At 33.7% G+C, this 16,792-nt stretch overlaps 1 protein-coding gene across 1 annotated transcript in view; it reads left to right on the top strand.

Annotated features, from left to right (window-relative positions):
• Nucleotides 1-270: 270 nt before the first annotated feature.
• The window catches only part of Fsip2 (fibrous sheath interacting protein 2), a 77,368-nt gene continuing 60,846 nt past the window's right edge, over nt 271-16,792 (top strand). The window contains exons 1-9 of the mRNA XM_027943941.2: nt 271-369; nt 678-803; nt 4,441-4,602; nt 5,539-5,628; nt 6,589-6,731; nt 7,836-7,977; nt 9,329-9,439; nt 13,042-13,165; nt 15,694-15,780. Coding sequence (XP_027799742.2) covers nt 271-369; nt 678-803; nt 4,441-4,602; nt 5,539-5,628; nt 6,589-6,731; nt 7,836-7,977; nt 9,329-9,439; nt 13,042-13,165; nt 15,694-15,780 — 1,084 coding nt within the window. The remainder of the gene's footprint in view (nt 370-677; nt 804-4,440; nt 4,603-5,538; nt 5,629-6,588; nt 6,732-7,835; nt 7,978-9,328; nt 9,440-13,041; nt 13,166-15,693; nt 15,781-16,792) is intronic.

Below are 16,792 nucleotides of genomic sequence, written 5' to 3'. Positions count from 1 at the left end.
GATCTGGACTGCAGTCGGTTTCTGGGACCAGGCCTGAGTACCGGTCCTCCCAACCTGAGGGTTCTGGCCCCTGCGCGAGACGCCACCGCCCGCGAGGCCGCTGCGCTCATCCCTGTCCTCGACGTTCTAGCCGGGAACGCGGCGGGTGGGGCCTCGAGACCCAGGGCACTGGCCATTGCCCGTCGAGTCGCGACAGAGGGACGACGGCGAAGCGCTGCTTGGGAAAGCGAGCCCGGAGGGCGGCGGGGGAGGACCAGGGCCCAGCCGGCTATGGAGCTGTACCTCAGAGCCTGCTCCAAGGCTGCCAATGTCGCCGCCACCAAGACGGGCTCCAGCAGCCTGGCCGCGGACAGTCAGCAGTGCGGAGACGTGAGTGGCCACAAGCCCGGGGTCTTTGTTCTCTGCTGGGACTCAGGCCTGCTGGGGAGGACCTAGCCACACAGGGCCTGGCCTTAGTGTAACGGTCCAGCCCTGTGCCCCCTTGGCGCGCACCCGCGGAGCTGGAACAGGGGCCCCGCGAGGCTGGAGGGCTTCACGGGCATCAGGTGCGCGCACCCCTGCAACCCGGAATGAGAGGCCAGGGCTTCCTTAGTGGGCGTGGGAGGAGACTGGCCTGAACCAAAGGGGTTCACCCACCGAAAAGAAGAACAACTAAAGTGTCCAATTGTGCCTGACAGTGTGTACACAAGACCCAGTTTCCAGGGGTGGGAGCCTCTCAGCTACTGGATTTGCCCCTTGGCGTCAAGCTGCCTGTGATTCCAGGAAGTAATACTGTTTTCTTTACTACGAATATAAGTGAAAAGGTAAACTGATTTTTAACTGTCTTTAGTTTTCTTTTCCCTTTCTACTTGCTCTTAAATTCAGAGGCTACAGTATACAAAGTCCATTAAGGGAATTTGCGTTAACATTCACGAGAGAAAACAACTACAACAACAAACAATCAAACATAAATCTATCCAGAGGCATTATTTATAATATATGTAAAGCATTTTCATCCTATATAATTTGGACAGAATCACGAGCCAGAAAGTTTTTATTGAGTTCTGTCTTAATTTATAATTTATGGAAGTTTATTAACAGTTTTAGTAATGTTTCACATATAACAACATAATTAGTTTTTATTTGCTTAAAAATATATTTTGAATGTAAGGTCAAAGGCTGCTATTGTTTATGTGTTATGATTTTAACCAATAGTAATATTGGTTAATAACTAAACTCTCTTTCTAAAACACTTTGTGTGTGTGTGTGTGTTTTGAGCCCAATGCTGTTTTCACACACAACGTGGAAAAAGATGGCCCTGCTTCTATGAGGAGGTGGTCCCAAGATTTATCCCAATCTGGCCTTTCAGTTAAATCTCCAGAGCCTTTGCTACTTCAAGTACATGTCTTTTATAATCACACATCCATACCGTGCTTTGATGTCCTCCAGTCTCCTAGTTTAACAGTTTTTCTTCTCCCTAATCTATGAATCTGAGTCATTCTTCAAGATTCTTTGTGAGCCAGGATAGACCTTGACTAGCTTAACTTTACTTAGAATTCACATGTCCTTGGTTTGACTGATCTCACTCAACACTCAGACAGAATTATAATGTTTACTTCTCTCAAATATTTTCATGTTTCGAGTCCTCAACTCTATCCCTGTCTGAAAACTCCCCAGCTTTTATTGACAAATTCTTGAGATTCGGTATATTCTTATTGAGTGGTTACTTTGATCAATATTCCAAAAAGTTCTGTAAAAGAATTCTAAGTGAACTCAACCCTTTCACTATGATGTCATCAGAAATCAGTGGAGCCCTTTGATATTTTATACTTGCCGAATATCTTAGTTTGGTTCCTATAGTAAAATACTATAGACTATTTATCTATAAAACAAAAGAAATTTATTTACAAGGTTCTGGAGGTTGGAAATCTGAAATGAAGGTACCAGCATGGTTGGATTCTGTTTAGCACCCTCTGCTTATAACCCTTAAGTGGCAGAAAAAGAGTTGATGAGCTGTCTGTGGTCTCTTAAGGGCTCTCCTGAGGGCTCAACCTTCATGACTTAATTACCTCCCAGGACTCTACCATTTAATAACACATTGGAAGCTAAGACTGCAAAATGTAAATTTGGGGGAACACTTACATTGTGTAACACCTAATAAATATGAGGACATACTTATAAAATTGGGAAATACTTATTTCCCAAAATAAGATTTATTTCTGACAAAAACATAATTACTTTTTGAAAGCTAATCTGTTCTACTTGAATATAGTAAGCTAAGATATAGATAGGAGAAAGAAGTTCTGTATTCTCTTGCACATATAATGACTATAGGTAATGATAGTGTACTCTATATTTTGTCTTAAAATTTTTTGAATGTTTTCACCACAAAGGAATGATGCATATTGAAGATATAAATGTGTTCACTTTGATTTGAAGACTACACAATTTATGCATGCATTAAAATATCACATGGTACCCCATAAATGTATACCATTGTTATGTATTAATTTAAAAAAAATAAGCCAACCTCACAAAATTTGTGTCATATCTACATAGATTTATTGCTAAAATTTGCTTGAAATTTATTCAATTATTAGTCATACAATGATATAATTTCTCTTTAGCATAGAAACTTAGCCATGTTTTTTATCTGCTGCTTCTAATATGTTTACTGTATTACCATTTTTTCAATCAATAAATTCATTTGTATATTACTTTTTAAAATTATATTTCTATTACTTATTCCAAAATTATTCATTTGGCCATAATTATGTACCAGGCCAGCTCCCTGAAGACTGACTTTATGAGATTATTTTTTCTCAGCATTATATATTTGATGAAGTAAATCTTTATTATTTTTATATATAGAAAAACCAGTTATTTCTTTTGACAACAAAGGGTTACCCTGGCTTTAATGAATCATGTATTAAAAGGTAATACCTTTACATGGCTTAGGTGATCAGGTTTCACCTTGAGAAACATATGCCTGGCACAACTAAAAGTCAACAATTGCCTTGTGCTGTAGTCTCAGGGACCTGGGAGGCTGAAGTAGGAGGATTGCAAGATTGAGGCCAACCTCATCAACTGAGACTCTTTCTCAAAATGAAAGAAGTAAAAATAACAAAGGGCTGGAAAAATGTAACTCAGTGATAGAGTACCCCTGGGTTTAATCCCAGTACCACCCTGGAGGTAGGGGTGAAAGGGGGAAAATTTAAAAGAAAAATAAATAAATAAAGGTCAAAAACATCTAAACAAAATTGAAAACTAAATATCACCATCTAAAAGAGACAGTCCCCTCCTCAATTTATTATTATTGATTGTTTCCTTTACAGGAGAGATGTCTTTCTCATTGAATTAAAGACTTTAATGCTAGCAGATTCTTTTCTATGCTTTTCAGAGAAGCATTTTGTAAACAGGAAATTTGGTTTTCTGATTTGGCCACTTGGAAGGAATTAAAGTTTAGTGTTAAACAGGGGGTCATAAACTTAACAAAGAAGATTTTCAGTAAAAAGGGAGAATTATTATACTATTATGGACCTCCTCTCTACCCTTTTGTGGAAGTCTTTGTAGGGTCCCACCCAGCCAGCCTTCTGAGTACTTATAAAAGTATTGAACAAAGTTATATCTGTAGTCAAATCTGGAGGTCACCAATCAATAGCTGCAGTCATGTGTGGATCATGCACTGTGTTGTATGATAGTGTTCATGGAACTAGATACCTGCAAAAAAGGCACATGCTCCCTGGTTTTCCAGCTCACCTACATATTCCACTTCTTTCACCTGATTCCAGATCTGGCTTTTTTTTTTCTTTTGACTCACACTTGTGTTGTTGTAGCCAAACTTAGAATGCAAAAACCCCCCTCATTTCCTATAAATATGTTTTAAAGTTGGCTCTTCAGTGTGTTGAACTATGTAGATCTAGAGTTTGCTTTGAATGTAGAATTTTCTTTCATTAAAGACCCAAAATACAATGACTCTTTAACCCCTAAGTTTTAACATCTGAGTTTTGCTTTTACTGTTTGTTCAAGTTACTTCCATTTAATTACATTGAAAGATTTTCTTTTTCAGATGTTGACATATAATAAATATAATTAATACTATCCTTTTGAATGTAATGCCATGATCTGATAGAGGAATTAAGAAAGGGAGAATCTTAGCATTGCTTTATGCCTTAAAAAATTTCTACACTTTACCTTTTCTTTTCCTCTCCTCCTGTCTTCTCTGGATTAGGGTCAGAGACTGATACAGATCAGTGAGGTCGGGTCCTTAGAATAATTCATGTAATTGAGAAAAAGAAGAGGAGAATAGTGTTTAAACTTGGTTCAAGTAAGTCTTTCCATTGGAGTTTCTCCTGTTCAGATTCTTCCACCGTGTTTTATTTCTAGTCATCTCAATAGGTTATTTAAATTTGAAAATGCACCAATTTTACATATGTAATATTTTTGAATCTGTGTTTGCAGCTTTTTCGACCGTCCTACGGTTTTAACCTGACAGATCCTTATTGTCAGCTTTTGGAAAACCAGTACAAAAACCTCCATGATCCACATTTAAGAGCCTACTATAAGCGCAAAGATATCCTGAGGAGACTAAAGAAAGGTGGCTACATCACCAGCAATAATAAAGTGGGTTAAACTTACTTTTTGTAAATGAAAAAAAAACTTAAAAATTTCATACATGTGTGCTTCTATACCTTCCTGGAGAGCCAGTGTGATCACCTTTAACTTAGAATACTGTCAGTGTTTGAGCCAAAGGAAATCAGATAACAGGTGTTTCTAAATGAAACTAATTCTTCACCTTTTTTTCTTTGAAATATCACGATTATAAATAAGTAATTTATGATGGTAAAAATATATTATTTGCCTCAGCTGTATTACAGTCTTGTTCATTTGTCTCTAATGGCACTGTACCCTTGTCAGGATTATGAACCATATATGTTTTAAGTTGATTCTTTTTAGTTACTCATAATATTATTATTCATTTTAACATAATTCTAAAAGTATGAAATATAATTTTTTTTTCTCATTCAGTCCCCCAAACCACCCCTTTCCTTCTTTTCCTTCCTCCCCTATTTCCCTTCCCTCTACTGATCTTTCTGCTATTATAGTTTTTTTTCTTATTAGTGTCTTATGGATGTACATGATGGTGAGATTCACTGTGGTGTATTAATATAAAAAATTAGATGAAATAGGACTGTTCACTTTGTTTGAATCCCAATGGAATGTTCTTACTTCAGTTAGACATTTATAATTATAATCTGAATTATAATTAATCAGAATTAGTATTTCAATAACTTCAATTAATTGTTAGTAATAAATTCCTTATTATATCGTAGGTCATTTTGGATAGAAATTTTAAAAATATTATTTTATATTCTACAAATTCTTTGTATTCTACTTTATATTCAACAAATATAGAAAGATACTATCCATGAAACTATTACTATTGATACCAAAATGTGATTAAATTTTATGTCACTACTATTTTTCCTCTGCAAAGTGATTATTACTTTTATATATTATAGATTTAAAATATTTATACATTTTTGTTTTTGCTTTTAGATTGTATGTACCTTGAAGGAATTAAATAAATACAGGCAATATCTCACCAGCTTAAAATTAGACTTTGAAAGAAACTATGTAAGGGAACAAGTAAGTTAAATACTTCAACTTGTTTTATTTAAGCAGTTTAGAAAAAAGTTTTGTTTGTATGTGTGTGTGTTTTTAATAACACTTTGACTTTTAATTGTTGACAAAGTAATTCAGTATTTTTCTGAATAAAAAATTAGAATAGGAATAGTCAAAATTTGTAAGTTGGCTATCTTTGACCAAAAATGGGAAAGGAATTAATTCATGCATTAAATCACTAAAGGTGACTGACTTTATCTGGAAATTAAATTTCTGGTAAAATGTGTTACTTCTGCTTGATATGTGGCAAATAGGAAGTATCTTGTGACAGCAAGATTCTTAAACTGTAATCCAAAACCGGTTAAGCAGTAGGAAGAAAACAGTATGAAGAATTTCTATGGTGTCCTACAGATGACTCTAAGAACATGTACACTGTGTGGTTGTACTCACGTCCATGCACCTGCATTTATTCTATCAAAATGTTCTTAAAGGTGCAATGGAATTCTTGGCCATAGAATGAGCAGTTATAGGCAGTGACTTCCTTCTGATTTTTAACTCTAAGCTGTATATGGGGCACATCTGAGTTGGGGGGGGGAGAACATTCAGGTTTTAGGGGCAAGAAAGTTAATTCAAAATAAGGAAACATGTGTCTTTGTAAATTTATGCTCGAGATTAGAGAGTTGGATTAAAATGAGAAGGACTTCCCTACACTTTTAAGTGTTGTGTATCTTTCCCCACTTGCCCTCTACTTCTCCCATGATTTTATTTAATTTCTTTAAAACAGGTATACAAATGAAGGGTTTATCTCTAATTTTCAGAGAAATAAATCTTCATTTTGGTTTGGTTGTCTCTGTGTCTAATAGATTCAAAATAGACTTAAGTGTAATTAAATGATTAATAATTTATGCAATTTAGAAATGCTAATGGCTCTATTTCTGGGAAATATAAGAAATTACATATTTATAATATACATTTCTAAACTAGAAAATGATCGCAAAACAACTACGTAGACTGCAGGAAACCAATCATCTCCCTGAATGTTCTGAAACTGCACACTTCCAGAATTGGTTGTTACATGAGGGCGCTGCACAATCTATTAAGGACCAGGAGAGGTTAATAAGACACAGGTAAGACTGAAATTAATGCGTATTTTTACATATATATTATGAACTCAAATAAATTGAAAAAATACTGGAAAACATTGAAGGCAAGTTTTTTTTTCTTTTAAATAGTAGATACTACTTAACTCCCTTATAGTCCTTAGTGTAGAAAGGAAGAAGGTGGGGAGACAAAGAGATACGGGGATTGGGAACCTTGGTGTCAAGGCTGTGAAAGAAAATTTAAGCTTTACCAGAGAAGATAAACTTAAACCAAGAGGTAAGCCAAACACATGACTGAAGGAAAAACAGGTCCAAAACCCTTTCTATAGAAGGAGAGGAAGGGAAAGTATTTTTAGCACATGTTGAAAACAAGTTTTTATGATCCATTTTTAGGGTCTGACGGCATTGAATTTGAGGCAGTTAATGCAAAGCCCAAAACTTTCTAGTTTAAGATATCTGATACAAAATATGAACATAAGCTATCTTTAAAAAAATTAAAAATCATGTAAATTAATTCAGATATTACTCAGTCATTAACATTCCATTGTCAAATCTGTATTTTTAGGTGAAGGTAGGTGACATTCTTTTTCCTTCACTAGGAGTTGAAAGTTTAGGCTGTATTATCTGAATTTTATTTTTTAATTTTTATTCCACAGATATATTTTGCAATAATACCATAAGATATTTATGTACCAGAGACCCAGACTATAAATGGAAGATTTGTTCAAAGAATTATAAATTACAAGGACTCACTTTGTTTTCAGAAAATTCAATATTTTTTCTGGATTTGAAGTTGCAGCTTCATTTATATCAACATTCTTTCCAGCTTCATATTGCTAAACCTACTGAGTTTTGAATGCTTACTGTGCAAATGCTTTAATTAGTATGATACACATTGTCCCATTGCCTTGGCTATGACAACATATACAAATGGAATAGGAAGACTTTAAAATGAGTAAAATATTATGAGTCAAGCTGAACTGAAGGTCTATGAAAGGACTAATGGGAAAAAAATCCTATAGTTCAAAAAATGAAAAGCAAGCAAGGAGATGATTTGGGAATATCAAAACACAAGATACCATAGTGCAGGAAACATCCAATTCACTTCATGATGTTTGCACTCTTTCTCAGGTATCTGGATATGATATGTAGGGAATTAGAACAACTAGAGCGCACAGCAGAAGAGCATCGCCTACTCCAGAGAGATAGAGAAGAGAGGCGTCAGCGGGAACACACAAGAAGAAAACTTAATCTTCGCAGAAAAATTGAAGAAGTGAGACATAATAGATTTAAAATATTGAGAGGAAAAATTGTGTACACTTTTCTCCATTTGTAAATAATGTATGCCATAATGCATGAAATCAGTTCAAGTCATTTCATTTCTAAATAATTTATACCCATTAAACTATCTTCAGAATTATAATGTATAAATTATTACATAAAAAATTAAGGCAGGGACCACACACTATACATATAAATCAACTTCTGCTCCTCTCCTCTTTGGGGACAGGCATCTATGTAGCCCAGGTTAGACTCCTACTCTTAGATTCAAGGTATCCTCCCATCTCAGCCTCCTGAGTCTGGAATTACAGGCATTCTCTACCACACCTAGCTTAACTTCCACAGTGTGAAAGAGTTACTGGACACACTTTCGCTTCCCTATATCACTCGGTGTGAAGAGGAAAAAATTTTGAATTTATATTTAGTGAAAAATAATTATGGCCCATTGTGGTGGTACATGCCTGTAATCCCAGGTACTTAGGAATCTGAAGCAGAAGGATTGCAAATCCGAAACCAGCCTGGAAATTTAGCAGGAGACTGAAACATATTTATTCACCAGCCAGCCTAGCACTAGCTGGTGGGAGGAGGAGGCAGGCTGCAAGTCTACACTGTTTGACCTGCTCCAGGGGTTAGAGCACACCTTCTAAAGCATGTCAGTACTTTATTTACAAATGGCTATTGCTATATTTCAAAACTACAGACAAACATCATGAGATCTAAGATCATAAGCAGAAGGGGAAGTGGGTAAAAATGACTGTAGTTGAGTACAAGTTGAAAAATGGTTACTATTATCTAGGCAAACATTAACATTTTATGTAGTTAGGGTACACTGCACAAGTACAGGATATAAGAATAGAAGGAACAATTTCATCATTTTGCGTTACCAATATGCTATGCTAAGCAAATGTTGATAGGTACAAAGGCAGGGTTTTCCCATGGGAGAAACATTTCTTACATGACATGGAGTTTGGGGATAAAATGGAGTCTTTTGGTCATTGCCTATATAGCCTGGCCATAACAGGATACCCTGTCTCAAAATTAAAAAGTAAAAAGGGCTGAGGGTGAAGCTCAGTGGTGGAGTGCTTATGCAAAGCCCTGGGTTCAATCCATAGTACCACAAAAAACAAACCAACCAACATACTACCTGCTTTTTTAAAATAGGAAACAGTGGGGGGGGGGCGGAGAAAGCCCATTTCAAAGCCACTGTATGACTTTGCTTATGCTTAATCAGAACAGATGCTTGTTAGGCCCTTGAGTTGTCTAATTTTTTGGGTGGTGGAACAAAATTAAGGTATCCCTGGGAAGGAAACAAACACCAAGTCTAGTAACATTGTGCTCTCTAGGAATGGAAGACAAAAGAGATGTTACTTCTGACAAGGATTGGAGAAGATGTTAAAAGAGAACAGAGGGTAGAAGAACAGCGGCGTAAATATAGAGAAGAGAGTGACAGAAAGGTAGGGTGAACTCTAGTTTGGGGCTGTTTGAAGAGAGGGTTTTTCCAATGTAAAAATCACTGCAAGATGACCATGGACCGGTTGCCCTAGATAATATGCATTATACAAAACTGAAATTTATAAACAATTTTTGGGGGGACTTTGTCTCACTATGTTGCCTAGACTGGCCCCAAATTCCTAGGCTTAGATAATCCTCTTGCCTTAATCTCCTGAGTTACTGAGACTTCAGCTGTGTACCTCCACACCTGGCTATAAACATTTTTACTATATTTTAACTGAAATATTTTTCTATAATGTAAAACATATTGCCCTGTTATTTGATATAATTACCTTTGGCTTTAGCTTTATACTACATGCTATAGTTATAATTCTTATAAAAATTAAATAACCAATTTAGTTTTTCTGAGAATGAGAAATTCTTGGTAACAGTTTTGATTTTTTTCTCATCAATTAATTTTTTTAAGCTTAGCTGTTTTTAATGTTAATAACATGTAGTATGTTGTGATATATAGTGTAAATTAAAATAAGAAAAGAGATAACATCCATAAACTAATTATAACCTTATTAACTTTTTAGCACACACATAGACACACAGACATACCCATGCATAATGTTTCCATGAATATTTGTTTATTTCAATAAATAATTAAATATATGGTATTATATCTTACAGACTGGTTTGGAGATTGCCTCTTCTTTTAGTGAAATACCACTAGCAACTTTCCATGTCAATAAATATGCAATTTTTACCACTTCCTTTTTTTTTTCCTCATAGAGACTATCATTCTTTTCTGAGAGCAATAGAATGCTACATTTTTTACTTTTTGACTGATATCAATTCTATTCAAGGAATCCTGGTCACTCCAACTTTCTTTTGCTTAGCATTAGCATGACATTACATTTTTCTTTTTTTCTTTTTATTATTATTATTTTTTTTTTACTTTTAAAACTCTGTTAATTCACCAGGCTGGGCATGGTGGCACATGCCTGTAATCTCAGCGGCTCAGGAGGCTGAGGCAGGAAGATCATGACATGAAAGCCAGTCTCAGCAAAAGTGAAGCCCTAAGCAACTCAGTGAGACCCTGTCTCTATAAAATGCAAAATAGGGCTGGAGATGTGATTTAGTGGTCGATTGTGCCTAAGTTCAATACCCAGTAACCCCCGCCCCCCAAAAAAAAATCCTCTATTGGCTCATTTTCTGTGTTCCTTGTTTGGACATACTTCTCATATAGAAGGATTTGACTATTTTATTCAATCTGAAAGTCTCTGCCTTTAAGTTGTTTAATGCATTTATATTTGATATTATGATTAATATGTTTAATTTTATACCTATAATCTCAGTATTTGTTTTCTGTTTGTCTTTTTTCTTTATTGACTTATTCCACATTTTCTGCCTTGTTCTGTGAATTTTTAAATTTTAATTATTTTTAAAATTAATTTTATTGGAATTTTATTTTTTCTCTGTTATGTAATTTGGTGCTTTGTGGCTTAGTTGCTCTAGGAATCATGGTATGCATCTTTTATTTGTTAGTGTACACCTTATAGTGCTATTACTCTACATACTATAAGAATGTTACAATAATATACTTTATTTTCTATTTTCCTTTCATCTTTATCTGTTTCAGTCATTCATTTTACATATATATACATTATATATATATATATATATATATATATATATATATATATATATATATAATATGCATATATATTATTTTTAGAATCTGAGCCATATGTATATATATATATAAATCTCATAATACATTGACATATGTATAAACAGTAATTTATATACTAATATCATTTAAATGGTAAATCTTATATATTTAGCCATGTGCTTACCAGTTTCAGTGTTCCTCATTCTTTTTTGTATATCTATATTTTCTTCTGGTATCTTAACTTTCTTCTTTCTGAAGGGTTTTCTTCAATACTTCTCCTAGTCAATTAATTTGTATGTCAGAAAAACTATGTTACATTTATGTTGAAAGATTTTCTTTGAATATATGTTAGTTCATATTTCAATTAATATCAGATAGATATAGAGTTCCCCATTGACCCTTTGTTTTATTTTAGACCTTAAAATATATTTTCTGCTCTATTTTCTACAGCTGTTCTTAACTTTGTTTCTCTCTATGTAACATAACTTTTTTACCCCTGGCAACTTTTAAGATTTTCTTTTCATAACTAGTTTTGAAAAATTAGTTTATTATATGCCTGATGACATTTTAGTTGTTTTCTGTAAAATTGGTTATTTGGGCTTCCTGAGCCTGCAAATTTATGATTTTTATCAACTTTGGAACACTTTAGGTCATTATTGTTAAATATTTATTTTATATGGTCTTTTCTCTTTGCAGGTATTAAACTTCTTGAAGCTATCTCACATGTCTCTGAAACTCTTCTTTTTTTTTTCCATATGATTACTTTTGAATAGTTATTCTTGCTGAATTCATGTCAGTTTCTTTTGTAATATCTATATTGTCATTAATGTATCCTTTCCATTACTTAGCTCATATATCATAATTTTATCTTGGCTTATATTATATCTGCTATGTCTCCTATTTTACTGGTAAACATACAGGATGCAGTTATGTTTACTATATTAATGCTCTTTCTTTAATTCTAACATTTGTGTCTTTTATGTGTTGATGTTAGTGCATTGATTTGTTTTTTCTATGGATTATGTTACCCTGCTTTCTTATATACCTTTCATTCTTTGACTGAATGCCAATTATTGGGAATTTTACTTTGTGTACAGGATATTTTTCCACAGGTATATATATTCCTTAGCATTTTTCTTATATATATGTATTTTATTTGGAAAGTTTGATTATTCATATATTTTTAAAAATAAATTTTTAGACAAAACCAGAGCTACATTTGATCTAGGATGAGTTAGTTCTTATTACTGAGGTAAGACTCATTTTAGTACTCTTCCCAATGTTATTTGAAGTCTTTTTCAGTGCAACCAGTAAAAATAGATATAATTTTGATCTTAAGGTTGATGCAATTAATACTCCTTAGAATGCAATTTCATTCTTTAGAGTAGTCCTTTATGCAATCTTAGTTTCATTATGCATGTGTTCTGATCCATTTTCTTGCTGAATATAAAACTCTCTGAGGATCTCTGGGTTTCTTTCTCATAAGTTATCTTCTTTCCGCTACATTCATGGCCTATACTAGCACAGAAATTCACAAAAAGAAGTCACATTTCATGTATTATGTTATGTTTGCCTGTGGTAGACCAAGGTGACGTTTGCTTAGGCCTCCAGGAATCTTCTAATTAAAAATTATTTAATTAGAAAAATTATTTAAGTTTACCAGGATAAGAATAACAGACCCTATCTGAAGAGAAATTGTACTAGTTCCCCAAAAGTGTGCAATGAGTTCAATTGTATCTGAATGTTAAAAAATGTTCTTCATACTTGACCACAGATAGATGTGTACCCCTTATTGCCCTCCCACTTTTGTGCTTAGTGTGAACTTACAAGTCACAAAACAGATTGCTCATTCCCAATATACTGTCATATTTTAAATAGTATTTTTGTATTTATAAATGGCAAATTGATGTTAACCAAATTGATGTTATTTTTGAAATGTTTTAGAAACAAGTCCTGCTAGAGAAAAAAATGGCTTATCATTTACAAAAAATGCACGATACCGGCTTTAAAGAAGATACAGGGAAAAGTACGTTAGAAAACAGTGGACAAGATGGAGCCATTTATGAATGTGAGGACATTAAAAGGCAATGTAGCTAAGTAGGACATAATTATCTATGTAAAAATCCTTTTGTAGTATTTTGTGTGCTTACACTTGGTTCAAGAGTCTAACCTAATAATTTTCATATTACGGTTTAAGTTGAATGATGGATATTTATGCGTAAAAAATATAGCAAACTGAAACAATGTTATGAAGGCGACTCAAGAGACGAGTTTTCCTCTACTGTAGTTCCTATACTACTGAAACTATAGAATTGGGTATGTGATAATTGCTATTGTGATAATTGTGTGTGTGATAATTGCTGGTTACCAACCAGTGAAAATATACAGCACCAGGAAATAAAAAGGGGAAGATAAGAAAGAATGTAGGATGTACACAAGCAAGAACTTAAAAAATGAAGTGTAAAGAAGAAATACAGAATATAGAGCAGTGACATCGCTATGCCCAATCCATACCAGATTCGTTTTTATTTGTAACATTATAAAACTATAGTGAATTCCATCCCTCATTTGCTGGCTCAAATGTAAAAGAGTATATGGGTTTTAACTATCTATGACTACGTAATAATATTACATAGGAAAGAACATGATGTCAATCCTGTTTCTTTCTTATCCTATTTCTCTGTTAGAATCTCCTTGTAATTTTCCAGCAGATTGACTGACTATTTTCAGCTGGCTTTTTTTTTTTAATTGACTACAAATCTATTGTGTGCACTGTTCCCCAATTGCATTCAAAACTCTGTTCTGATGTTTTCTTCTCCTGCCCCAAAAGCTGTTGCCTATTAAAAGTAGCTCAGACTGCTTAGGCAAGCATTCATTGCTAAAAGGAATCCATTCCAAATTTTAAATTTTTATTTTTATTCCACACTATACACTTTTGAAGATGATATCTATGATTTAGGGATAAGATGAACAGGCTCTGGAGCAAGACTGCCAAGGTCCAACTCTTTTTATGGCCTTGTAAATGGCTTGAGCAAATTACTTAAGCTCTCAGAAACAGTTTAACCATCTAAAAACAAAGATAATAACTCAAATAATTTCTATAAAGAACCCCCACATTCTGGCACATAGTAAGCAACATTTTTTGTTGTTGTTTTCATTTGTCTGTCAAATAAGACAACTGACATTCCTAAAATACAGGTTACATTTCCTGCTTCTCTCCCTCTTTACCCAGTTTTCTCAGTTTAGAATGATCTTCTCACTCTATCAAAATCCTACAATACTTTAAACCTCATTTTAAGCCTTCATTAAGTCTTACTTGATAACCCAATGGTAAGATACTTCTCTTTTGAATCCCTTCAATAGTTTGTAACATTCAAAATGCACTTATTATAGACTTTCCACTGCCTTAATCACTTCCAATAGTAACTCCCACCTTTTTGTGTCACAGAGCTTCAAGAAAAATATATATGCAAGCCAGACATCATGGCACAAACCTGTAATCCCAGCAACTCAGGAGGCAGAAGGATCACAAGCTCAAGATCAGCTTTAGTAACTTTGCAAGGCCTAAGCAACTTAGTGAGACACTGTCTCAAAATAAAAAATGAAAAGCACTAGGGACGTAGCTCAGTTGTATACCTGGGTTCATCCCCTGGTCCCAAAAAGAAATTATATATTAAATGTATATTTGACAAATGGGTTGATTCAATCTGTTTAATTCTTTCAGGCAATGATAGCAATCTCATGCTTCAGATAAGAAATCACTTTAGTAACTCTATATACCCCAACATATTTGTCAACAATCTCATTTACTAGGAAAAGAATGTCAAGTGTTACCTTAAATACTTATTACTTCACATCTTTTTCTATGAACTGGTAGTACATTATGAATTAATAATAATATGACAGAAGAACAATAATATGTATTTCACAAATAAAATTGTTTTATACCACTATAGTAATGTAATTTCCCACCAAGTTGGAACTTTCAGAGGATGGAAAGGAGGGAGTATTAGAAAATTCTTCTCCAATGGTCAGTGAGGAAACAGATCACTCTCACATTTTACATCTCTCTCTCTCTCTCTCTCTCTCTCTCTCTCTCTCTCTCTCTCTCTCTCTCTCTCTCTCTCTCTCTCTCTCTCTCTCTCTCTCTCTCTATATATATATATATATATATATATATACACACACACACACATTTGTGCATTGTATAAAATATATATTCTATACTGCATTATAATATACATTTACATTTGCTTGTGCCAAGCTATAATGCAAATCCAACAATTACAGTAATCACTGTAGGCTGGTAGATCTTCAGCCCAGTCATTATTATGGTATGCATTCTCATGGTAGAGAAAATTATATGTTCCAATAGACTGCAGTATGGATTTTCCTTTGTAACAGAAAAAAAATTCTGTTTCTAAAAGCATGTCCCATTTCATCTCTCTCTCCATCTTCTCCCATATCACCCCACAATCCTGCATATGGATTAGCAAGTGGCTCATATCCTGGACATAAAACGTATAAAGTCTATCTCTGGTACTTCTGTTATCACTATAATTAAAATCCAATGTTTTATTACATGTTTTAATTAAGCTTCTCCAAAGAAGAAAAAGACGACTTATGATGATATAAAAGTAGTTTATCCAGTTCCTGAGCAGAAATCACAGAAAGGACTACCTGGTAATTGAATTTTATTATAAGAAATACTAAATGCTAAGTATAATAATGTGGAGAAAGACCAAACTTGGTGATGACTTCTTTCACTTAAGTGCAGATAAATTCTCTGTATCTTTTGACAAATGATTGATTTGAGTGGTACTAGCAACTACACTATTTATAATACAGAGTACCTATCTAAATTGCAAAATATTTTTAATACTCAAAATAATTTTAGGAAAACTGAAATGGTTTAGAAATTACTCTAAAGCCTCTGTGAACTTTATTGAAATGTCAACTTTTATATTACTTATACTATGTCATTTCATGTTGTCCATTGGAGCTCAATAGATTAGAGTGTGAGTCCAAACAACAAAAATGTTTTCTAATAATACACCATAAAAAATGTAAGACTTAAAAATTAAACAACGTGACTCACCATTAAATTTAACATTTAAAATTAATTAATTTATGGACATTAAATCACCTGGTTCTTAAAGACTAGAATCTAAAAAGAGCAAATCCAAACCCTTTCTTCCTGAGTATACAGTATGCTTAGTTTCACCAGAACTGAGAAACCTGAATTATTTCATTTCCAGATATTAATGTGTCATTCCATTTCATTGTTTTTTCATGAATATGATGAGGCACCAACAATATTTTGATTATGATTTTCCTATAGGAAATGCTACCATATTTTTCCTCTGGTTATTTCCGATTATTTTTGGAAGGTTTTAGTTTTCAACAACTTATGATGTGTCTAGATGTGAATGTCTTTGTTCCTAATCCCCTTCCACTGGATTCTTGGAACTATATAAATTTATATCTATTATAAATTTCCATAGAATAGACTTACCTCCACCAACAAAAAGAACTGTCATCTAATTCTGGTGATCATCATAAACTTTTCTAGAAAATATATTTACTATATTACTTATTCTTCAACTACTTATATATAGATATAATATAAATACCATTTTAAGATATTTTAATACTAATATATGATATTGTATTCACTCTTTGACATTCTTTTTAT

This window comes from Marmota flaviventris, chromosome 11 (genome assembly GCF_047511675.1).
Source record: "Marmota flaviventris isolate mMarFla1 chromosome 11, mMarFla1.hap1, whole genome shotgun sequence".
Taxonomy (NCBI): Eukaryota; Metazoa; Chordata; class Mammalia; order Rodentia; family Sciuridae; genus Marmota; species Marmota flaviventris.
This window is presented reverse-complemented; position numbering and strand designations above follow the sequence as displayed.